General features: G+C 38.8%; 1 protein-coding gene across 1 annotated transcript in view; it reads left to right on the forward strand.

The window, feature by feature from the left end:
* The window catches only part of abtb2a (ankyrin repeat and BTB (POZ) domain containing 2a), a 50210-nt gene that overhangs the window by 19298 nt on the left and 4370 nt on the right, over positions 1-26542 (forward strand). Inside the window, exons 2-12 of the mRNA XM_017725139.2 lie at positions 10215-10370; positions 16107-16314; positions 19333-19485; positions 20679-20844; positions 21171-21260; positions 21403-21504; positions 21894-21990; positions 22854-22986; positions 24231-24484; positions 25651-25829; positions 26011-26116. Of these exons, the coding sequence (XP_017580628.1) occupies positions 10215-10370; positions 16107-16314; positions 19333-19485; positions 20679-20844; positions 21171-21260; positions 21403-21504; positions 21894-21990; positions 22854-22986; positions 24231-24484; positions 25651-25829; positions 26011-26116 (1644 nt within the window). The remainder of the gene's footprint in view (positions 1-10214; positions 10371-16106; positions 16315-19332; positions 19486-20678; positions 20845-21170; positions 21261-21402; positions 21505-21893; positions 21991-22853; positions 22987-24230; positions 24485-25650; positions 25830-26010; positions 26117-26542) is intronic.

Below are 26542 nucleotides of genomic sequence, written 5' to 3' on the forward strand. Positions count from 1 at the left end.
AAGAGAAAACCATTGAACAACACATGGTACCAGTATGGAATTGTGAGTGGTGTTAAACTGACACGTCTTGGTCTAGAACGTCCTTCATCATTGCAAAATTAGGTTTTGCAGTAGTGAAATTGTGAACAGCTGTTGGTCAAAATACAAAGTTTTTCTTTTGTATGTTGCAACAAAAGCTTGTATTTCCAAAATTTTCCACAAAAAAAAGTAGAGATTTTATTCCAAGTAATTTTAGACAGTTTTCATTTTTTCCATTTGAAATTTTGCCACAGTGTAAAGGACCGCTCCTCTGTTCAAATGGTGTTTGAAAGTGAAAAACGTAGATAAATGTCTTCACAAAATGTTTATCAACACGACAGAGGTGAAACATCATAATTGCAATATGTAGCAGTTGAAACACTATTTGGTATTTTGTTCTGATCATACAGCCGTATCACTCCATTCTCTGGAGAAATCGCAAGTCAGTCATACACGACTGGTCAGGAACGGCTCTCCCCTCATGTTTTGGGCAAGGGGTCCAGCCCTATGGTTGCCATTCAGCACACGCTCTGAAAACAGTGGCGTGTAACAGAAGGCCTGATTGACCCTACCTGTGAAACACACTCGTGCCATTGTGCCCACTCAGAATGGAGCTGTTGTACTGCTGTGTTCTGCTCTGACTGACTCACTGTGTTCACACTCTGTTTCTAAAGATCGGAGAGGAACATTGATTACTCATGTTTAAGCAAATTAGGCTGGCTGTGTTTGGTGTCTGAGTGGAGTTTCTTTCAGGCATTGTTCTGTTAAGTGAAAGCTCTTTTTATGGGACACATGAAATCCAAATAAAGAGCAGCACAGAGATTTTTTCACAAAACTAACAGCTCGTAATGAAGCTAAATTTAGTGCTGAATCTGATTAAGGTGACCTACTTGGACTGAGAGAAGAAATCGAAGCTGCAGCTTAAGATGAATTTGTATTTAAATCATGTTATATAGTTTTTCCACTAATAACTGGGTCAGACAGAGTCATAGATGTAGTGCTTTTTAGCAGCAGACAAAGTCATAGATGTTTCAAGGGTTTCCTTCATGAAGAAAATGGTTCTATATAGAACCATGGACACTCAAAGAACCATTAGCGTGATTAAAGTGCTCTTTGTGTCGTGAAATAGTTCTTCAGATTGATGGAGAATGTGCTGCAGACGGTATTGTATAGAACCTTTTTCAAAAAGGTTCTATACAGCACCAAAAATGGTTCTTCTACTGTGATGAGCTTGACATTGTAACAGTAGCAGAACCATATTAAGTGCTGTATGAAAACCTAGAAAAAGTTCTAAGGTACATATTCTACACACTTAAAAATAATGGTTCAAGGGTTTTTAATGAAGACAGTGATTCTATATAGAACCAAGAACGCTTAAATAACCCTTGGCATGTTTAAAGTATTCTTGGCATCGTGAAATGGTTCTTTAGTTTAGTGAAGAATTTGCTTAGTTCCATATAACACCAAAAAGGGTTCTACTGTGATAAGCTTGACATCACAACAAAAGCAGAACTGTTTTTTTGGTGCTCTACAGCACATCCTCTATCAATCTGTAGAACCTTTTCACCCTCAGAACCCTTTAGTCATGCAAAGCTTTCTTTGAGTGTTTATGGTCCTATATATAAGCCCACTTGTTTACTAAAGAACCCTTGAAGAACCTTATTTTTTTAAACATGTGCTATATTGTCTTTGTTATAACTAGAGCTACTTGAAGTGATGCCTTTTATTTGATATCTATACTTTTTCTCTCTAATACTGATATAAGCACTGATACCTTGACTTTGATACCAGTGTCTGAATGATACTCCATTCCTTTTCCGTTTTTGAAGTGACAGACGGAAAGTGGGTGTGATATTGACCTGCATATGAAATATAATTTCCATAGCCAATCAGCAGTCTAGTTGGTGGAACAAGGAGGCTATTGGCCCACTGATGCAGATAAGATAGACAGCTCAGGCATTGAAATTTAATATTGAATTACTTGAAATATATAGATATTCAAAGAGTATTTTGATCACTATAAAAAAAGTTACTTTAAAAGATTTGGATATTATTTCAGTGTTTCTCCAGCACAGGTTTTTTTTCCCCCAAAAGATGTTCACATAGACTCAAAAAGTGATGGTTTTAAATGCTTGTTTGCTGGATGTGCAGTTTTATATTCATAACAATAAAGGTGTTCAAAAAGGGTTCTTTGTGTAATGCCTTAGAAGAACCACTTTTGGACCCATAAAGAACTTTTCAGTGGATATTTCCTTGGAGAACTGTTTTTGTTAATGAGATTTCTGAATGAAAAGAACCTTTTGTAAAGTACCTTCACATAACGTAAAGGCCCCAGGAAGGACCTTTAAAATGTTAAAGGATCTTTTAAATCATGTGGTCCTGTTATAACATCCTTCACACTCAATCTCATTATCAAGCAGGTTCTTTAGGGAACCAAAAGTGGTTCTCCTTCAGCTTCACGTAAATAACCTTTTTGGCACCTTTATATTAAAACAGTAGGAAAAACCTTTTCTAGGCAAGTAATCTTTACGTTATTATTATTATTATTATTATTATTATTAGAAATTGTTACTTTTTCTTAGAAATTAACTTATTGAAATAAAGTAGTTACTACTAAGTTATTACTATTAATTAGATTATTAGAAATAGTTTATAATGAATGTATATGTACAATGTACATCTTATTTTTTTCCTCAAAAACCAAAAAGGATGTACACAAATAGAGCAAACGCCTTCAAGGTTAGAAGTCCATAACCTTTGCCCTATCCACTTGCTAAATGGTCAGCAGAGGGGTCAGTAAGAGAAGTGAAGCTGAGACTAATGACTTGTTGTGGTGTTTTTTAGACACACCTGTCAGGAAATGACCCTCACTTCTGTCCAAACAAACTGTCCAAGGCAGTAACTGCTACTTTCTCACTTAGATGCTACAGTCAGTGTAAACTCTCTACTGGCTCCAGTCCTTTAGCAGTAATGCATCACATGCCTTTGTGATCATTTAAGGACCTGTTTTTCCAATGAGCACTTCTGTGCTCAGGCCAAATGACATCTCCGCTGCAGTCGCCTGTGTGAAGTACGGTTGGACTGAAGTCAAAGAGATTTCGTTGTGTGTTCGGTGCTACAGTAGATTTAATATTTGGCTATTTTAAAAGCTATTGGACTAAAGCGGTTTCTGTGGTGCATTAGTGCCTCTCGCTGGCTCTTCTCGGCAGCTTAACCTCTGGGCTGACCTGACACACTAATGCAATTTCCCAGCATAACATCAGTAGTGTGTGTGATTTGTAGCTATAAGTGAAACAGTGTGTGCCAAAATCAACCTCAGCTCGCTTCGTTACTTTTTATAATGGCATTGCACATACGCTCCTCTCTCAATGACTAGAACAGACGTGTGTGCATGCATAGGTGTGTGTGTGTGTGTGTGTGTGTGTGCCTTCATGTGTATATGGTTGTTATCCTTGTTTGTGTACATTATCAAGACCAAATTACCTAAAATACTGAGAAAATCAAGGGTAACCTACAAGGTCAGAAAAGATGACCTTGATATGGTAAATTGTTTTTTTTTTTTTTTAGAACTAAAGGTACCACTTTAAAAAAGCCTCTATAAACGTTTTATGAATGGTTTAACAATAGCTTGTTCACGGTTATTAGATGGGCCAGAAACACATTCAAACCATTAATAATCATTTATAACACATTAATAAAAATGGCAAAAGTAAGATATAATATCTAATGAATATAAATATGTGATTAAGCTGACAGGCTTAATGCTGACTGATAAAGAAGACAAAGTAAGGTCAGTAAAGATTGAAATATGAAGTTTAACCGTTTACATGACTATGCATGAAACATTTATTAAACTCTTTTTATTCAGGAACTCTTATCGAGGTAATTTTATTTTAAAGTGTTTCCAAACACAAATAGCTAACCTGCATCTTTTTGGTGACTGCGATTAAGGTAGGGTTCGGTTAAGGGTAAGGTTTAAAACAATTCTTACAGTGGACTCAAGAGGAGAGGGTCCATCTAGCTTGCACGGTTCTAAAGCCTGTATCTCTGATGGTCTTGGGTTACATTAATGCCTATGGTGTACACAGCTTACACATCTGGAAAGGCACCATCAGTTTTGAACAGTATATAGAGGTTTAAGAGTAACATATGCTCTCATCCAGACAGCGTGTCTTTCCGGGAAGGCCGTCCATATTTCAGCAAGGCAATTCTAAACCACATACTGCAGCCATCACTACAGCATGGCTTTACAGAAGAAGAGTCCAGGTGCTGAACTGGCCTGCCTGCAGTCCAGATCTTTCACCAATAGAAAATATTTTGTGCATTGTGAAACAAATCTGACAAAGAAGACCAAGGACTGTTGAGCAGCTAGAATCCTACATCAGACAAGAATGGGACAATATTCCTCTCCCAAAAGTCCAGGAATAGGTCTCCTCACTTCACAGTTGTTTACAGACTGTTGTTAAAGAAGAGGGGGTGCTACACAGTGGTAGACATTGTGAATTATTATGTGAATAAAATGTGGGTCTATGAGATTTCCATTTTATTGCATTCCACTTTTAATTACATTTGCATTTTACAATGTCCCAGTGGGGTGCTTCATTGCAGTATGTGTAGTTTTTCACTGATTAGAGAGCATTGACCTGTATTTCTCCCAGAAAGACTCCAGCGATGAGTGTGAAGCAAGAAAATTGAAATCTTAGTAGGAATTAACAATTTGATACATCATAACTTTTTGTAAGTTAAAATGCTTGGTGCAGGCTCTGTGGTCAGCCCAGGTTTTAGAATGTTTAGACCCTTAACGTACTGCCATATAGGGATGGCAAAGGCTGGACAGCCAAGCGGGACCAAACTGGCAGCGGTGGGGAGGAAGGAGGGGAACAGTGAAATGTCAGCATCTGAAAACAGCAAAGCAGACGTGTAAGTCGAGTCAGTTTAAACGCAGGTGGAAGCTTCTGACCTACAGCTTTTGTGTCTGTAGTGTTTGTTCATGGAGGAGTGTTCTATCCTGCTTAGACAGCTTGTGGAACTCTTCCTGCAACTCCATCTCCACATCCATCTTGTGGTAGAAATACTGAATGATAAAATCCTCAAGACTTTCAGTGATAAAAGCATATTCAGGTTGTCCAGTAACAGAAACAGAAATCCAAAGAGCAGAAATAGGTTTAAAACCACAGCATCCTTTTTACTGTCTATCAGGAGCTGCCGCCGTGGTGAATTCATCTCTGAGTTGTCGCATGCTCCCCATCTGCATGACATTTTTTTGACCTGACCTGAATGAATAACTTTTCTTAATGGCTATCTTTACAGGAGATTAAATAAATGAGGGGTGGTCTCTGACTTTTGCACAGTGCTGCATAATACATATGAAAGATGACCCCATGTCCTGACTTTGTATCCGTGTGTGTATAGATACGCATGCATGAACATGTGGGTGTGTGTGGCTGTGTGTGGCTGTTATGACGCACGCTTTAGCCTCAGGGTTGCCAATGTAGACATGCTCGGTCGTGGGAAAGGGACGGGGCTGGTTTAGGATGGGTGTGTCTGGATGGAGGGGTTTGGGTCTGTGGGTCCACGCCGTGAGCAGCTGTACAGCACACCCTGCGGCTCGGCCGCACTGTCCCACAGACCTCATCTCACCTCGGCCAAGCCATGTGTGTGCACCAGACTACTACAGTTGGAAGCTGAGCTGGATCTGAGGCTGCACTCAAAACTCATATTTATACTATGTATTTTCAGGGTGCATTAGCTGACAGTCATGATGTGCAGCACATGTGAGATGGACCACAACTGGAGCAGTCAGCCTCACTGTGTAGTGCATGTGGTCTCAGAGCAGACACAGCTAAGCCTTGTTTTTCACCTTTAGAGACCCCCCGCGCTCAGAATAGTGTTGCCTTTTTTAACGATTAGGTCCTCTTTTGTGGCTTATTATGATTATATAGAATGATATTTGTGGCAAATGTGGAACTATAGAGTTCACATTTTCTTTCCATTGAAAAAAGTAAAGTTACTGTGATTCATAGATCTTGGCATTTTAAATGAGTTTTGAGGTTGAAATATGTTGCTGTGTATTCTGTAGTGATGCGCGGAAAGTGGAAATATTCTTGGCCAACACTAAAACCAGAATTTGGGACGTGGTGGCCTGAAAAACTAAATTGAAAACTGGAAAAGGGTCTTATTTTGTTTACTGATGCTTTAAAATGAAACATAAAATACCTGTGTAATGAGAGAAACTTGTATTATTGATAAAGCGAGTCCTTTAAATGGGACAAAACTGAGCTGAAAATGAATAAAAAACAGTTTTCTTTAGGGACTCTTTTGCTTTACATCTTTCATGTACCTCTCCACCATTAAAAAAATAAAATAAAATCTTGACCCAACCAGTGTCTCAGAGAGCAAGCAGAGTATCCATAACCGTTTCATGTATTCGTTTTATGTAAACTTTTTCTTAAGACAGCTTTTACAGGCTTCCAGATCTGGTTCCTGTCACCATCACTGTGAACAATTCTGACTTTCTAAGTTCCTCTAGAATGAACCATTTTACTATTGTACATCAAAACACTTTGAATGGCTTTGTTTACATGTTACATCAGTTAACATCTCAAATTAACAGTTAAATTATGCAGAAATCTTGTACAGAAATATAACAAAAAACACAATTTAACATTCTTAACAGCAAAATCTGTTGGTCATTCTAAGGCAATGACTTTGTACTTTGGCAGGTTTGTTTGTGAATATTTGTCATTTTAAAAACTGAGGCTGCAGATGGCGTCTGTGCTGCAGCGACTTTCCTTTCTGGTTCTGTAGTTTTGCTGTATTGTGCATATCGAGTGGAATGGTGTGTTTTAGGTGCTATCAAGCCTTTAATGGTGAAGTTCTTGGCTGTTGTGCTGCCTCTTAGGACAGAGTGTTCACCTGCACTCTCTATTGGTCAAATCATCTGGAGTGACAGGTTTGATTTAAATCTGATTGTTTGTATTTGCAACATATTTAATTTCATTACTTAATATTTTGTGTGTGGATTTTATTATTTTATTTGAAATTTTTGGCACAAAATTAACTATATTGTCCTGATGAGGTCATACATGTATGACATGTAGCATATCACTTAAAGAGTCGCAGTCAAAGCGCATCACCTTTTTTCTCTTTTGTTGTAAAGTCATTTTGAATTTTTTCAGCTGAAAATTTTCTGTGCCAGATTTTTTTTAGTGAATCCCTAATAATCGCAATACTAGTATTTAGTCCATATCGTGCAGCCCTGTTCTACATCTTTTAATGGCAAAGTGGTCACATTTTATAGATCATGTATCGCATTTCAAAAGCTTTTCCTCAGTTTTTATTTCTTCTCCATTACTATTTCTGAGTGTACACAGTCCTTGAGGCTGACAAATTACTGTTCCCTGAAGAGATTTGCATGCGGGCGCTGCCCTGGTAGATGAAGCTGCTGTATTGTATCGAGTCGCTAGTCAGCAAATGCTGAACTAAGCATGTGCTGCTTTAGCACAAAGCACGGCTGAGGCTGAACCAGGGGGCCGCATTTCACACCCCTAATAATTTTGTTCACATGAATAGATCCTACTGAAGACTAATGCTTTCAAAGAATTCTACCTTATAAAATGACGTAAATATATCAAGTGGTCAACATCTGGAGAAATGTTTCTGCTTGGCTTGAATGAGCGTGCGTGCCCAGATGGCTGGTCGATCACTTACTTTGATTAAGAAAACAAATCCCTTCATCCCTTTGATTTATTTTTGATACCTAGTAAAACGGATCCCAGAGAGAAGGATGGGTTTTGAATCAGTGTGTAAAAGCGGAAGCAGCAAAGCCATCTCTTCCCCTCGGAGCTGAGCATCATTCATAAATCACAAGCCAAGCTCACGCTGCTCTCATTGTTTAGCTCTTAGCAGCTCAGGCATTATTCCCTGTTGTTTGGAACAGTAAAGGAAACTAATCATTCCAAAGGCTCTTCCCTGCAATTCACCTTCATGACTTCCGTAAAGATGTGGGAATTTGGATTGTGTGGGAATCAGGAAAATCTGACTGTCAAACAGTATGGGAAAGCGTTGAGTTTGCGACAAGGAGAGTAATCAGGGATGGCTTCAGATGTCAGCCTGGTTACTTACAAGGCTTACAAGGCCAGACCATTCAGACCAAGGGCCTGACTGATAAACGTTTGGCCTATAAAATCAACTGATATTTAGGCTTTACAGCTTTTTTTCGACATCAGCAGAAATTCCACCGATAATATTACCTTAGATGTTACACAAGAATGTTTTAGGGATTCTATGCTGTTTTGAACGACCAAATATACTGTTACAGTTGTATGCAAATGTTTGAAGACCCCTGTCAGATTACATAGTTTTGTAATTTTAGAGGTGAAAAGTTAGTACATCCTCTTAAAGGAATACATTTAAATATGGTATTTTCCTGCAAATTTGAATTCACATTTTCTTTTGCATAGAACACATTTTATGTTTTTGTTTTTCCTCCAATATGTTAGTCAGCAAATAAACAGTAATTTTGCAGTAAATATAGCTCATGTTTGCTTCAACACAACATTATTTGACCAGGAGTGCCCAAACTTTTGACTTTATTTGCTTTTTTAATCCCACAAATGGGGAAATTCCATTCCCACATTTAACCCATCGATGAAGTGAAACACCACATACACACTAGTGAATACATACATACACGCACACGCACGCACACTTGCCCAGAGCAGTGGGCAGCCATATCCATGGTGCCCGGGGAGCAATTGGGGGTTAGATGTCTTGCTCAAGGACACCTCAGTAATGGACTGTCGGCACTGGGGATCGAACCGGCAACCTTCTGGTCACAGGACCAGTTTCCTAACCTCCAGCCCACGACTGCCCCGAAAGCCTTCTCTGAAAGTGTGAGAAATATTATTTACCTATTTTAAAGACTTTCTAGCCAACTGACAACTGACTATCATTTTGATTGTTAACAGTCATTAATCAGTCAATAAAGCACAATAAATTTTATGCCTTTTTTAGTTGTTTTTTTAGTTGTATTGTAGGTTTATTGGCATACCAAGCTATAAAACCTAATGATAATCATGGTCAATTGTATAAATTTTTAAAAATAATTCTTATAGTGATGTAAAATGAATACTTTTTAAAGGGCTGATGTCATGGAAAACTACAGATTCCTCATATTTTTTAAAAAAATAGTGTTAAGTTTCAAAACATATCATTTACTCCCCGGTCCATACAGTCCATTAATTTATGGAAATGAAGCTATGAGAACAGCCAATTCTACATGTATTGTTTCTGTGGTGTAATGGAAACAGAAAACATCTACATTTATCCTCCAGTTCACCCTAAAAATGTTCTGTTTGAATGCTCTCAACACGCGCTCAGTCTTAAAAGCACATTATACAAACCAGTCTGTTTAATTGTGAGGATTAAAGAGAGGTGCGAAGACGGTTATTGGACTTTGACCTCAGAAAAATGTGATGTATGGGCCCTTTAAAGTCATAGTGGGAGTTAAGAGCTCTGTTGCTACAGCATTTCTGCAGAGCATGCATCAGGTTAACACTACATAGTAGTAGTTAACAGTAGAGCAGTAATGTTGTCTCTGATATCATGAGATGAATTTTACGTACAGTCCCATCAATTTACAAACACAGAGTAATAGGATGGATTATGTTGAACCATATATACTCAGTAATCCCCATCAGTCAGCAGTACTGTGTGGGCCTGAATAAAGGCAATAAAGATGGAGAGATGGCAGAGATGTGGAGAGGTCATGTTGGGGTAATGATTAGGCTCAGACTCCCTGCGGTATTCTTGCAGAGGAAATGGTGGCTAGTCCCCGGACTTCCCCTTATCTCTAATAGAGGCTAAATCTGTGTGGGGCCATGACTCATTGGTCTAATTGCACACTGCCTCGTTCCACTAACTGCTAACAACTTCTGGACAACAAGCCAGGGTTGCAGAAACATGGCACTAATGATCTAAGCTACTGTGGCGCAACATCTTTGTTTCACTTCATTGTACCAGCAAATGCACTGTGTGACATTTTTGTTGTAAGGCCATTTCTCTCAGATGCGGTTACATAATCGCTGATAAGAACATGCACAGAAAATAACTAGAAAAACATAATTGTAAGCCCAAATCAAAACAGGCTGAAGTAATGGACTACTGACTTATTGACCCTGGTTTTGTGTGTGCAGGTGAGCTGTCTCTGCCTGCCCACTTCAGTCCATATGCTGGTGGTGGTTGTCAGTCCCCGGAGTCAGAGAGCAGAGAGGATGCCTGTGCTCAGCTGGAGCTGCGGACACTGGAGCAGGCACTTCTAGCCACCTGCGTGGGCAGCATTTCAGAGCTCAGTAAGTCCACACCTGACCACTTCTCTGTGTGTGTCTGGATATTTTGCCATTTAACCTAGAAAATGAAGTTCAAGTGGCTGGAAAGCAGTTTAAATGGTTTTAATTCCAGACAGATAAATTCTTTGATTAAAGGAGAATTCCATTATTTCTTTCACAATTGAAATTCATTCAGGGGGTTTTGATGTGAAATGCTTTGTTGTAAAGAAACTTAGTAACTCTTATTTCTTTACAGTGGTGGTGACATGAACCAGGAGTCAGATATATAGCCGTTTAATTTACAGTCAAAATCAACCAGTGAACCTATACGTGTCTTTTGAATTCTTATACTGTTTATAATGTTGATAATGGTGAAATAGTTGTACGTCTTTGGGGACTACTTTGCTTTATAACACCATGCATAGAGTTCTCCATCTTAAGAGATGCCTGTTATATAGGCTGTTCTTGTTGCTGTGCCTGTAATATAATATTTCAGGCACCAGCTGACATATTTGTAACCATTCAGTGTAATACGTTTCTATGATAGAGCTTTTAGTGGCATTCCAATCTTCAGGCATCTACTTCCCATCACCACCACTGTGAAAAGTTCTCAACTTCCAAAAATAAATGCTATTGCCATCACTTTTCAATCAAGTAAGAAAAAAATACATGCAAAACAGAACAGCTTTTGCTTATATTTTGAGTATATTTATCAAGCAAATCTTTAAACATGAAACAAATCGTTTATATAAATAAGGTATAATAATGGTCCAAGAATGGATCCCTGTGGTTCTCCACAAAATAATCGAACTATGGTGGAATAGCAACCCTTAACACAAACTTCTGTTTGAGACGTATGCGTAAAAATATATTTTTGATGTGAAATATGATGGTTAACCGTGTCAAAAGCTTTTAAAAATACTACAAGCAAGTTATTTATTTCAAGTACAAAGTAGGAAATGTGTTGTTTGCCCCAAAAACCTGCTTAGTCTGTTTAGTATGTTACATTTTTTCAAACCAACAAATAAACCACCACTGTGTACAATTGTGACTCTGTGAGTTTCTCTAGACTGTAATATAATCACATCAACTCTGAATAACTTCACATCTTAACGATATATGCAAAAATTTTGAAAAGTTGGTGAAATTCTCCTTTAAAAACCAAATTACAGATATAACTGCCTTATTATGTATGTTTGACATTTTGTTTTTATTCCTCTTACAATTTCATTGTTTAAATTGTCAAACAAATTTATTAAAACACAATGTCTGTTTATTTTTATTTGAAAAAAAAAACGAGCCTTTGATGGGCAGAGTAGTTTTAGTGAGGTGTTTTTTTTTTTTTTTTTTATTAAACACACTGAGCACTTTTTTCAGTCGTACTTAAAAAGAGGCCCTCTTTCTCTCCTCTGTGTGATTGTTTTTCATGGCTGGTCTTTGCAGCCTTGTTTTAGAAGGTGTGGCTATGTTGGCAGTCTGTTTAGTTAACAGCCCACAGCTCGGGCCCTGAAACACTTCCTCCTCCCCTCGGGGGATCTCTAACACTCCTGCAGTTGTGCTCCTGCCACAAGAGCATCTTCTGTTTGCTCCCAAGGTGGAAAAATCACCTCCTTTGTGCCTTGTTATGGCTGCAGGCCTACAGAGTAACACCCAAACTCGGAGCTCACACGAGATTAAAAGCAGGTCTTTGTTGAAGGCCTAATGGAGATTATTCATCCACACTTGTTTTGGTATTCTAATTGAGCCATAAGCAATTGCTCTGTGGCACACTTAGCCTTGAGGCAGAGGTCTTTCAGATTTGCCCCGCAAATGCAGCGGAACTCAATCACTATAAAGTCAATATCATTCCTATTAGTTCAGTATTGTTCTCCAGTAGCTCCACTCAGCCTCATCTCTCTCTTTCTGTGATTATTCTTCCATGTAAAGTTTAGCTTTTGGCTAAGAACATCTTTTATTATTAAGGTTACCAAGATTTACCAAGTGCTTTACATTTATTTGAGTTTTCAGAGGTTACTCGGCCAATAATAGCCAGTTGCTCGCTTTTATTACAGTAGTACAGCCTAAACTGTTTAAAACTTAAACACAAAGTGAAGTCCCCTTAAGATATTTATTTGTCTTTATGTACCAAAAACAGTCCCAATTCGTTTTTGCATGACTGTTTTCCTCGTCCCTTAGAAATAAAGACGCTGCTGTCTGATCAAAATCTCCATTTTTATTGTTTTTGACGTAATTTGAAAGTGCCTGCTGCTCTCTTCATTGTGTGTACATTTCTTAATCAAAGGACCAAAAGAAATGGCCCCGAATTACTTGGAAAAAAGTCTGGATCCATTTACTTAATTTACAAGTAACATATTTTATTTTCTTTCTTCTCCTGTAAGGTTACCATTTTGGAAATATGAAGTTTGTTTCCAAGAGCAGCGATATGTAAATGGCCTCTGTTCTGATTGGCTACTATGTATTGTGCCTTATTCAAAGAAGAGTCTGTACTGTAACACTTCTTATATCCTCAGTGTTAATAGATGAAGCTAAACTGCTTGCTGAATAGCAGATGTAGGTAAATGTGCTGGATATATGGAAATGTGTTTTTGTAACATCACAAAACAATGAATTCCAAACAGGCTGTGTTTGCAGCTTTGTTTCTAAATATTGTCCAAGATAAATAAAACCTCAAGAGCGTTTGTTTAAAAAAAAAAGGAAAGAAAGTTTGTTTTTGCATGATACAATATGGGCCCTTTAACAGAAACCACACAACTGCTACAAAGTCTAAGGAGGTTCATCTCCAACATGACTGTATTTGTAAAAATTTAAGGCCAAGAGAGTTTCTAATGTGTTAGTTTAAGAAATGTGACCGTCTAAGACTAACAGTCACTCCTCAGTCCACATGACCCATATATAGAAACTAAGCTGGACAAACAGCTTGTATTAACTTGAAAATGAACACATTTATGTATATCCAGGGGGCAGTCATGGTCTGGAGGTTAGGGAACTGGCCCTGTGACCGGAAGGTTCCTGGTTCAATCGCCAGCGCCGACAGTCCATGACTGAGTGTCTTTGAGCAAGACACCTAACCCCCAATTGCTCCCCGGGTGCCGTGGATAGGGCCACCGCTCCTGGCAAGTGTGCTCACTGCCCCAAGTGTGTGTGTACTCACTAGTGTGTGTATGTGGTGTTTCACTTCACGGATGGGTTAAATGTAGAGGTGAAATTTCCCCGTTGGTGGGATTAAAAAGTGTCTCTTAATATCCACCTTATGGCAGTTTAGCCCCACCCACTCATACTGAAGTCATAAGGAGTGTTTCAGCATGGACTGCTTTTTGACTGAGATACAATACAGGACAGTCAATCAGAGCAGAGACCATTTGCATATGTCAGTCTTAAAGGCACAGTAACCAAAACAGTCTGTTTAATTCTAAAGGGGCAAAAAATGAATTATGACTGTTAATAATTGTGATAATAAAATCACAAGTATTATAGGTTAAAAAAAATTAAAAACAAGAACAGCATTGCCTACAGGCCCTTTAAAATCGATCAGTCAGGCCCTAATGTGGAGAGCAGTGGACACTGCTTCTTCTCTTGGCTCCTGATTCTCTAATGATGATCACAGACCCTGTTGAGTAGGTCTTCTGGCTTTCTCTGCTATCGTTTTCCTCATCTTCTTCCATCCTCCTCCTGCTCCTCCTGGGAATAACACAAGCCTGGATTTCTACCTGAGCAGGGAAGAGAAACTGGCAGTGTTGATTTAAGGATCTACAATGTAGTGTCGACTTCAGGGCTGTATATCTGAGCAGCCTGGAGTCCAGTCACATTTCCTCCTATTGCAGGAGTTGAGGAGAGATGTGTCATTGTCAGCGCCTTTTAAAACATGGAGACGCAGCTGTTGGGTATATGCTGTTGTCATTTGATGAAATATTTTTGTATGAGCAGATGGTTTCTGTATTATATCAGCAGAGCATTTTAATCATGGTGTCTTGCGAGAGGAAGTGTTTGAAGTATCTGTTTTCTGCGAAAGGCCCATCTGTTATTGAATCTCACGTTTATGGAAAGTGAAAGCTTTATCAATTGCAAATCTGCAGACTTTCACAGAGTAGGTTACTCTGGAGTCTGTGTATTTATACTACTGGAGTGGAGCTGGAAAATAATAAAAATTTACTGAGGTTACTGCTATTAACATTTTAATTTATCATATCCATGTTTTATTGTGTACATTCCGCATTTTGTTATTCTCTTTGTTTGAAAATCTCTGTCTTTCTGCAGTTGCCAATGAGAGTAAGACTTTTTACAGAGCAGAGGACTATTCTATCATTTGTTTTTTAAAAGGGAAGTCTGGCTTTTCAAAACTTCTGCATAATTAAATCATTACCATGTAAGCAAAGTCATTCAGAGTGGTTTGATGTGAATGTTCCGTTATAGACAAGCTCAGAGTCAGAATTGTTCACTGAATGACAGAGCAGCAAGCGGCCTAATCTGCAAACATTGCCATGAAACCCTTAAGCAGTCAGAGAGCTTGTAGAGAGGAGAATTATCACTCTGTAATGTCTTGTGGGTTTCTCAGAAGCTAGAGGGCACTCCCGAGCAAGTCCAAAATGAGTGGGTTAAGATGGAGCATTTAAGCAAAATCATAGTTTATAAATGCTTAAACATTTTTAATGTAAAATAATACAATCATTTCCTGAATACATTTTAACACTGCTGTTAAAATTGCTGCTACATATATATATATATATATATCAATTGTCAATGAGCTGCTAGAGTACTAGTATAGGTTAAAATTATAATATAAATGAAAACACAGACTTTGCTCTGCTTTAAGCTTTAACTCAGCCACTTTTACATCTCCAGCAGAAAAGCTTTCCTCAAAAGTGGAATAGTTTCTTGAAAATGTCTCTCAATGTTCAACTTGTTATGAGGCTGAAGTCAACTTAACATTCTCCAGCTTCCTGATCAAATTTTTCTCGTTCCAGCTTAAATGGTGCTTCAGGCACCAGAATGTAACTGCTGCACCATTTAAGGTGGAACTGGATAATTGGAACTAGAAGCTGGCTTCAGCTTTGTGGCGTTTTAGTTTTTGACAGTTTATTGTTGCAAATATATCAGGAAACCAACATGAGTGCTTGTAAACACAAAAAAAACCAAACATTCGTCTCTAAATTATCGATGTGTCTTAAATCGTTCTCTTTGCTTTTTCGTTAGTTAGGCGAGACTTTTCTGCCCTTGCTGTAGTGGACAGCAGTCTGCAAGCCAACCTTCAGTGTTAAAGGGTGAATTAACAGATATACATTATATATCTGTTATTATATATTGTATACATTATATACAATTAACAGATATACATGGTGTTTAAGACCATTTATTGCTAAAACTGTTAGAACAGCAGAGCTTTACTGTAACAGACAATTATTTTATTTTAACCTAAAAATCTAATTCTGCTGTGGAGCTGCAACAGGGCAGTAAAAGATCAGCATGTTGTTGACGCCTGCTTTAGGGAAAGGTGTATGGCCAGGAAAGTCCGGACAGAAACTAGGAAATGCATTCATGTCATGAGCACTAGCAGTGCTTTGAGACAATCACCTACGTCTTTGCATTGAAACCTTTTCATCTTGCAACACTTACTGATTGTATTATGATCATGTAGTGATTGATTACCGTAACAGTTATTTCTCATAATTGTCATCATTTTTATTGTTATCGACAAAAAAAATATTTATTGCTGTAATTTGTATCATATTTTCCATTCTGTTTTAAACATTTGCTCTTTCTCAGGTGACCTGGTGTCCCGTGCAATGCACCATATGCAGCGTCTGATCTCTGGGGGGCGCTGTTTCAGTCCTGGACGCCCCAGCCACACGCAGCCCCTCTCCTGGTCTGCTGATGCCCTCCACACCCTGTACTACTTCCTCCGCAGTCCACAAATGGAGTCCTTGGAGAACCCAAACCTGGAGCCCCCCAGGATGGCCCTCAGCAAAGAGAGGTGGGTTACAGGTCAGGAAGTGACCTGTTGAATGATTCACCCCATCATTTGGTCAACTTACCACAACAGAAACTGCTGAGTGTGCCAGTTGTATAAGCGTTTTGTGCAGCTGCATCATTTATAAGGTGAAATGGAGCGTTTTAAATCCATCTCTAACTCCAAAAGGTTTGCTTGGGGATACACTTTTTGCAGGCCTATCCTCTTTGGGTTTGTATCTGCAAAAGCCATATTTGCTTTGTTTTTGTGAAATATATTCTCCTGGTATTTGTTAAAGTACACACAAAATAGCTTCTTTTTCACTGGGAATCCTTTGAGGATATTATACTTGTATTGGCATTTTTTTCCCCTCATGGAATGCGCATGTGGAAATTTCTGCATTTGTCCTCAGTTGTGAATGCCAATGGCTTTAACAGGTGTAATCGTACTGGGCTTCTTACAGTACAGTACAGACAGTAGCTACTTTCCTGGCTGGCTTTAGGAGGAAGGAAACCAGAGACCTTTCATAAAATGTCAAATCAGCACGTTGCTCCGGGTTCCTATGAGGCCGAGTGTTTGGCTGATGTCACAAGTTATTGAGCAGATTCTGTGCTCTATTTACTCGGCCCTCTCTGCCAGAAGCATTAGACTTGTTTTTAGACATTAGACACAGTTATTTCTCACTCGCAATTGAAACATGAAGTCTGTTACTGTAAGTGCAGATGCTAAACTTTGAATCCACATTTGTGTTTGAAAGTATAAGAGGAGATATTTGAATATGGTTTAAATTTGATGAAAAGTTATTTTTTTTGCCTACAGTGGACTAAAGCTTGACAAAATTTGGTCAGCACCCAGCTTAACCCATGAAGTTTTGAGTCGTTACCACATAGCATCTACGTATTTACATTTATGGAATTTGGCCGACGCTCTTATCCAGAGAGACTTACAATTTGATCATTTTACACAGGAAGGCAAAGGCAGTGTTAGGAGTCTTGCCCAAGGACTCTTATTGGTATAATGTAGGGTGCTTGGTCAGGTGCAATTTGAACCCCAGTGTACAGTGTAGAATGCAGGGGTGTTACCAACTACACAGTAACAACCACCACATCTATAATAACTTTATTTAATCATTAGATTATGGTTAAATAAAATAAAATATAGTACAAAAATACTATGATAAACTAATCAGCTCCAAAATAAAGTTTAAATTCAACTTTAGCAAATGTATTGATTTCTCTACTATAGTGTTTTTTTATTTACAGTAGATAATCGGTTTCACAATTACAGATTGCTGCAGTAATCTAAAAATACAGGATATTTATTCTGAGAAGTTTACATGTTTTAATTTACAGAATGTAATCATATATTACAGTAATCATACAGTAATAATAGTTTCTATTTTCAGAAGTGCTGTGGTTACATAGAGTACTGTATCTACAGGAACCTACTGTAGCTTACTGTAGATACATTTCTGTTCACACAGAAGTTTCAGAGAAATATTATATATTGTTAAAGTTCAGCTACAAATAGACAAATAGCCATTTAGTGCCAACAGTATGACCTATTACAGTATAACTATTAATGGATCTAATTGTTTATCAAAAACACCTCATTCACAAGACATTAGAGCGGTTACAAACACTTTTTCTGCTCTGTAAGATCCCAAAGCTGACAGTAATGTCTGTTTTAATATTATATATTGGGATGAACTAGTTATGAAACACAAAACACCGTCATGGATACAATAACACGGCTTCTAAAATGCACTTGAACATGTCTTAGGGGTAAAAATGCCCTAAACTAATGAAATGAAAAAAGGAAGAGCATTAAGCTTTTAATGGCCTTAACAGCAAATCATTAAACAAATAGAAAGGAAGTTAGTATGGGGTAGCTTTTCCCCTTTATTTCTATAAATGTTGAAGTCTTGTGGGTAAAGTTTCAGACTAACTTTTATAAAGATAATAGTTAATATTGTGCCGCTCATCATGGCTTCAAACTAATGGCTTCAGTTGAAACAGTCGAAAAACATTGCTAAGCAGCAAATATTAGAGACCAAATATTCTTTATAGGGTTTAAATCCGGATTCTGACCAGCCCAAAACAATCAGTAAAAACCATAATGTTTAGATACAAAAATGCATGCAAGTGACCAAAATGCTGAATGCTGGCAAGCTCTCATTACAAAACTCACAGACAGCCTGTAGAAAGTAATGGTCACTTCCTCAGTATGCTTTGCAAAGAATGTCTAATTAGTTTAATGCATTATTTTTTTTACAGCAATCTGCTTTTTATAGGAATGGAGTAGATTAATGATAGCTTTCTGCAGTAAATGTATTTTTACAGTCTACTTCAGTGCCTCTGTTAACAACTGGGTGACTCCAGCTTGCCAGATTGAAATGTTATGATAATGAACATGGGGAGAAAGTAGGTAACAATGCAATATGAAGAAGAACCAAAGGGGAAAATCTGTTAAAAGTGGGAGGGGGGCTGTGAGGACTCCATGAGAAATATGAACCTGGCCCGAGCCCTCTCATATTTGGAAAGTGACACCTGAACCTGACTTGAACCATCAGGCCCCATTGGGTCCAGACAAACATTTCAAGCTTTACTGTACAGGCTTGTATTGTAGCAGAAAAAAACATCTTTTTGCTGCTTTTTAATTTGTTGACATCAAAGCAATCAAAAAAAAGTGCAACAAAAACTTGTCTGTAGAGTCTAGATCTAATGTAATAAATTGCCATGTAATAAAATATGTATGTACAGAACTATGTTTGAATAGTATAGCAAAACAACAGTTTTTTGACATTACTAGCATTGCAAGAGTGAATGGTCAGCAGGTGGTACGACTCACTTTTAGTAGCCTATATAATTACATCACTTTCCGCTGTTGACCCTTGCAGAGCTCTGCTGGACAGTGTGTCTGTAGGTAAGTAGAAAACAATGCATTGTTGCATCATTACTGTGCAACACAGAGGCAGAGCAGAGGTTGCCCAGTGAAGGAGGCAGAGCGGTAAATAAGAGAGGAATTTGTTCTCCCCTGCAGGCCCTTCCCCTTACTGCCCCCTCTGATGGAGTGGATGCGGGTTGCGATGGTTCACGCTGAGCATCGGCGCAGTCTGTTTGTGGACAGTGATGATGTGCGGCAGACGGCCAGACTTCTCCTGCCCGGACTGGACTGTGAACCAAGACAGCTGAAGTAAGAAAAGCTGATATTTACATCATCTCTGTCAGATTAAAATGGTATAGCTCTTTTTATCACTAGTGTTGAAGCATCTGAAGAGGCAATACGTGATAAAAGGACCAGGTTGAAATCTTGTTACATTAACCCATTTTCACAGTAGCCACAAAATGCAAATACAATTTCTGCCTGTTTTGGAGGAGATTGCTCTGTTGAACAACGGATTTTTTTTCATCAGTGATGTTAATGTTAATGTATTGTGAGAAATGTTTGATTTACAAAATCAGATGCAAACTGGATTTCGTCTTTATTAGGGATGCAACGATTAATCAACTTGGTCAACAACCAGATTAGTTGACAACTAATTTAATAGTCGATTAGTTGGTGACATCACAGGTGTTTCTCACATTATCTAGGAATGTTTTGATGTTATCGCTTACTGGAGAGTTAACAGATGTGCGATGGCAGCCTCAAGAACAAAGTGTGGCAGCATTTCACACTTAACTCAGAAAAAAAGGTTGTTAGTTGTGCTGTTTGTTGGGGTGTCTGAAGAGGAAGCCTGTCGACTCACTGGATGAAGAAGATTAATCTCGGTAATATAGCTGTGCTAGCGAGCTAGCTAGCCAACGTTAAAAGCTGTCCTACTTCATGTCATGAACTGAGTTGTAACATCATCTAGTCCGGAACGCATCTTCTCTGGAATCGTTAATGAGTTGGACAAGAGAAGCAAGTAACTATTATTCACAATGACCCTGTTCACGTTCAAATAACGTTCACAGTTTTCAATAATCAATAGATTATTTGATTATCAGAAGTCATTTGTTGCAGCCTTAGTCATAATAGGTGAGTAAACAAACATTTCTAAAACATTAACATTTTATAAAAGTGGTTTATTGTGCGTAAATGCTATTGTTGATGCATTTATTTTTTTTCAATTTTAATATCACGAAAGCCGCGGTCAACACGTTTTACACAGAGAGCCAGTAGTGATGCAAATAATTCTGTAATCATGCAAAAGGTTCTTTGAGTGTTTGTGGTTCTATATAACTGTTTTCTTTACTAAAGAACCTTTGAAGCACCATCTTTTTATGCTTTTTTTAACCTTTTTGTAATGACAGTCATTCCCAGCCTACAGCTCAGGAAATATCTGCATATGCCATTTCAAAACATTCTCATTTCTCTCTCTCTCTCACTTTCTGCCTCTTTCTCAGGCCAGAGTGCTGTTTCAGTTCTTTCAAGCGCTTGGACTCAAAAGCTGCGACAGACAAGTTCAATCTGGATCTGGGCTTTCGAATGCTTAACTGTGGACGCACAGATCTAATTGGTCAGGCTATCCAACTGCTGGGTCCAGATGGAGTCAATACTATGGATGACCAGGTCAGAGCCATTTCCACTAGCTCTTCTCTTAACTTTCTAAATCGAAACACCTTCTTATCTTAAAGCCCTGTTAAATCCAGTGTCCACGACTTGCAAAATATAACAGCACAATATCTGATGCTGAAGAAGAAATGGCAGACTGAGCATCTTCTTCAGCATCAGATATTGTGCTGTTATATTATGCAAGTCGTGGACACTGGATTTAAGAGGGCTTTAAGATAAGAACTGAGGCAAAGAGCAGAACTCTGGCTCTTTTGATGGGTCACTTGGCCACAGTGTGGTATGAATATACGTAATCTCTTTTGTGTCTCTCTATGGGGATTTAGGGCATGACCCCTTTGATGTACGCCTGCTCTGCTGGGGACGAGGCGCTGGTGCACATGCTCATTCATGCAGGGGCCAACCTGGATTTAGCGGTAAGGACTGAGAATTGTTCTGTACACACAAGTCACTCCATTACATGACAGTCCATTTGTAACAAATACCTTGTTGCTTACAGAAATCAAATGCATTTTTAACTGACGAGCTTGTGTTTGTTCTTCTTGCTCCTTCCTGCAGGTGCCCAGCTGCTCTCCAAAGCACCCCTCTGTTCACCCTGACAGTCGCCACTGGGTGGCACTCACTTTTGCTGTGCTGTATGGACATATCTCAGTGGCACAGGTGTGTGTAAATCCTCATACATTACATGTATATGATTTTTTTAGTGAAGAGATGAGTGCATGTCACTGTCAAAAATCAAGTATCTCCAAATTTATAACTTTTAGAGCTTTATTAACCTTTAATGCAAGTTAATTTTGAAAGAAAAAAAATATCCAAGTAATTATGAAGAATTTCTATTGATCCATTCATCATCAGATTTGTATACAATATAAAGGGCAGCTATTGCATTCAAATGATGCAGAAAAAGAAAAATGGAAAAAAAATAGACATGCATGTTTTTTGGGGTTTTTTTGTTTGTTTTTTTGTGGATTATCAATAATGATCTTTGTTAGCCAGGTGTTCTGATGAATATCCTGTAGTTAAGTTGTTAAATAAGAGTTTAATTTCAGCTGCTGCTGGACATGGGAGCAGATGTGGAGGGCCGTGCCCTCAGGACTGGACACCAAGGTTCAGCAGAAACCCCCCTCCAGCTGGCATCTGCTGCAGGTGAACATTATACAGACAGGAACCACAAACAACTCCTAAAATCTGATTTCTTGAGCCACTTTGGAAGTTATTGTTAAATATTTCATATAAGCAGACATATGGCTGCTGATGTGTATTACTAAAGTCCATTTTGCTGTCATTGGAAAATTCTGGTCATTATGTTGCCTGACAGCCATAGCCTCTTGTCAATCAATTAACAATGTCCCCTAACAATAGTGAAATAACTGTAATGCACAGTCTCTCAAACGTAATTGCTTTTTGATCTAATGGTTATTTCAGATGAAAGTTTTATTGGTTGAGACGTGTTTTACCTGTGTAGTTTTTTGAGAGAACATTATCATTCTGCTGAGCACTTGATGCCACGTTATGATTTGCTTTATGCTACAGCTGACCTTTACTAAGCTTCTCCTTTAGCACAGAAAAAGGATACACCAGATAACCTCTGTAAGATTACATTTGACCTGCAGCCTATTTGGTCATTTCTAAACCAGTTGCTCTGAGCAAGCATACCTGTTGGCAGCTGTAATGGTGGAAGAACTAAACTGGAGTGGCTAAAAATGAAAAGAATAGAATTTGGCAAACAAGGCAGGCTGTGTTATGCTTTACAGATTGTCTGGGACAAAACAGCTCGATCTATAACGCTAAAACCTACTATTTCTTAGGCAGAAGTAACTGCCAGTATTAAAGCACATTTGATGCAATGTTTGAGGACTTTCTTTTTTTTTTCTTTCTTTCAGAACTTTCAAAAGCAAATAGAACATAGCCTCTGATATTCTTCATGAGAACACACTACCTTTCATGTTCTACTGCTTAAATATAGAATTTATGTATGAAGTCTGAGTGAAATGTGTTTGTGTGTTTAGGAAACTATGAGATGGTCAGTTTGCTACTGTCCCGCGGTGCTGACCCCATGTTTCGTGTGCATAGTGGGAGCACTCTGACATCACTGTATGAGGATATGAACTGTTTCAGTCACGCTGCAGCACATGGACACAGGTAGGGTAACAGGACATGAGGCTGGTGCATTTGTATGTGCACATAAACAAATGGTGCAAGTCAACAGATTGACAGTAGTATTTAATAGCATTACGTTTACATTTATGGCATTTGGCTGACGCTCTTATGCAGAGCGACTTACAATTTGATCATTTTACACAAGTAGGCGAAGGCAGTGTTAGGAATCTTGCCCAAGGACTCTTATTGGTATAGTGTAGGGTGGGGGATTGAACACTAGTCTACAGCGTAGAAGGCAGAGGTGTTAACCACTACACTACACCAACCACCAATAGCATGTCTGTGTAGTTGACCTGTAAGGTTCAGTGGGTGGACCTGATGTGGTCAGGGAATGGAAGTGCAGAATAGATGAGTGTAGTAAAATGCATATGGTCACAGTGCCTTATTATGCATAGTCTTGGACCTATAAAAGACTTGCTTCAGTGGAGGCACCCCAGGCTGTTTTTATTATTGCTTTTTTAACCACATTTTTTTAGGCTAGCATATAACTAGTTTATTGGGTGTCTTCAACATTATATTCAGCAGTTTTTTTTATCTTTCTATTTTTGCTGTTTCATTAATTTTGTCATTTTTCTTCACTGTTTTACTTTTCCAATGTTTTGCTTATATTCTCCTTTGAGGTTCTGTACAGCACTGTGCGAAAGTCAGAGACCAACCCTTATGTATTTAATTACCAGTTAAAATCACCATTAAATACAAGTTATAAATTGTTTTAATGTCAAGAAAAAATGCAGAAAACAAATATTTTACAGACGCTTTAACAACTAATTATAATATCAATTTCTTTTATTATTGAATGTGTCCACCACTTTTTAGAAGACTTGTTCATTGCTCTTCCTGCTTCTCATGAACCAAGTGATCCCAAACACATTCAGTGTTGAGGTGGTCAGTCCATCGTTCTAAGAATACCACCAGATTCTTGTCTGATTAACAAGTGTTCTATCAGTACTGGCTTCCTGACAGCTACACATCCTTTCAGACCCATAGTTTTGAGTTGTCTGCTCACAGTAGAAGGATGGACAGAAACACCTGTGGATTTTTTCACATCTGAAGCAGCTTGATTTTCTCCTCTCTCTCAAAGATGAAAGCTTTAAGTTCTGTTGTCTCTGACTTTTGCACAGGATTGTGACTAAAATATAAAGTGATGTATGAATAAAGACTGTGTAGTTGTGTAATGTAGTTGAGTCCATGACTGCATATCCCAAAAGTGCTGTTCTATCCTGTAGGAACGTGTTGAGGAAGTTACTGAGCCAGCCCCACAGGCTGCAGGAGGATGTGCTGTCTCTGGAGGAGATCTTGGCGGAAGGGGTGGAGGGGAAGCCGAAGGATGAAGTTAAGGATTCGCTCCGCTCTCACTCCTCCATCAGCAACGGCAGCGTCCCATACATGTCCAAGGCCCAAATCCGAGCCCTACAGGAGGCTAGCCTGCACAGTGCTGAACATGGCTACCTGGATGTGACCATGGAGCTCAGAGCGCTCGGTATGGCCTGAATTAGGGGTGTAAAAAAATCTGTCCTCACCCTAATGAAATTATAATATTACTGATTATTTCAGTTTGACTGTATTTAGTATTATAAACAGTGATTCAGAAATATTTATCCGATTTCAAAATTATTTATTTCACTTGTAAATCATTACAAAACAGTGCAGTAAGTTGGAAATGGTTTAAGTGAGCATAAAGCTGCATAATGCATAAACCTGCATTAAGCATGTCGGGTGTCGCTGTACTCAGTTCTTTCAATGCGATTTTGGAGATCATCCAGTGTTGGTGGGAGTTGGGGCACATAAACAGAATCCTTAAAATACCCCCACAAAAAAAGTCACATGGCGTAAACTCTGGAAATGCTGGTGACCTTTTTCTTGAAATTGTTGGTACCAATGACGAATACTCTGAGCTGTACTCTATGACCCTGATGGGGTGGCGGTGTGGTAGTGTGTGTTCTGCTGGTACGAATGGATCAGACAGCATTGCTGCTGGAGTTTTTAAACACTGTGTCCACTCACTGTCCAGTCTATTAGACACTTCTAACTTGTCAGTCCACCTTGTAGATGTAAATCAGAGACAATAGCTGATCTGCTGCTGCACAGTTTGTGTTGGTCATCCTCTAGTCGTTCATCAGTGTTCAGAAGACGCTGCCCACATGGCGCTGGTGGTTGGATATTTTTGGTTGGTGGACTATTCTCAGTCCAGCAGTGGCACTGAGATGTTTAAAAACTGCAGCAGCACTGCTGTCTGATCCACTCAGACGAGCGCAACAAACACTAACACACCACCACCACATGAGTATTACTGCAGTGCTGAGAATGATCCACCACCCAAATAGTACCTTCTCTGTGAGGGTCCGTGGGGGTCCTGACCACTGAAGAACAGGGTAAAAGGGGCCTAACAAAGTATCAGAGAAACAGTGGACTACAGCCTGTAACTGTAGAACTACAATGTGCACCTATATATAGTAAGTGGAGCTGATAAAATGTACAGTGAGTATAGAAACAAGGAGGTGGTCATAATTTTATGCCTGATTGATGTGTGTGTGTGTGTGTGTGTGTGTGTGTATATATGTGTATGTATACACATATAATTTTTGTTTTTTTCACTATATCTGAGCAGAGCTGAACTTGTCCTGATCTTGTTTGTGTCTGTTTCAGGTGTCCCGTGGAGGCTGCATATGTGGCTAGAGTCTGTGCGCACTGCCCAACTGCAGTCCAGGAGCGAGGTCACACTTTCACTGCTGAGAGACTTTACCTCCATGTGGCAGGACAAATACTGTGAGGAGCTCATCTCAGATGGCCTGCCGCTGCTTTTCTCTATCTTTAGAACCACCAAGGTAAGGAACATAACCGCAACCTCAGGAAACAGTTATAGGGCCTGATTAAGCCCAGTTCCAGACTAAACCAGTTAGTAGTAATTCTACATAACAGATTCTTTATCAGGCTTAATTTTTGTAGATGATGATGAATTCTGTAAGGTAGATCAGTGATGACTTAAGTGTGTCCATGTTCCCCTAGAATAAGGAGGTCCGTGAGTGGCTTGCTGTTATTTGGAGCCACTGCTTTGGCTTTGCTGCGTTGCCTCCTATTCCTGCAGCGAGGGACTCACCTGCTGCTCAGTTGGGTAAGGCGCTTCACTTTATATGCCGTGTCTGGTTTGTCTGCATGGTCAAGCCTATTCTGTCTAAACTCAGAATGCATTCATGTGTCATTCAGTACGTTCAGTATACGCTGGCCATCAAAAGGCACTCTTTGCTTTTCAAAATGTTTTTGATACATGAACATGTTTGTTGATTTGCAATGACTTAAACTTAAAAAAAAAAACTTTAAATAAACTTTATGAAGTGGAAAGCTGTTTTGATTTTGCCACTTTTCTTTGCAAAAACTGCAAACCTGAAACAGCAACTGTCAAAACCCTACACACTGGATACACTTATGATTTCAGGACTCAGTACTTAGCAATTTTACGTTTAAACCACCTCTGGGCTTAAAGATTCAAAATTTTGTTACAAATGTAGGATCAAGGGCATTAAATATAGATGTTACAGCC

The sequence above is a fragment of the Pygocentrus nattereri genome, chromosome 25, assembly GCF_015220715.1.
Source record: "Pygocentrus nattereri isolate fPygNat1 chromosome 25, fPygNat1.pri, whole genome shotgun sequence".
Lineage (NCBI taxonomy): Eukaryota > Metazoa > Chordata > Actinopteri > Characiformes > Serrasalmidae > Pygocentrus > Pygocentrus nattereri.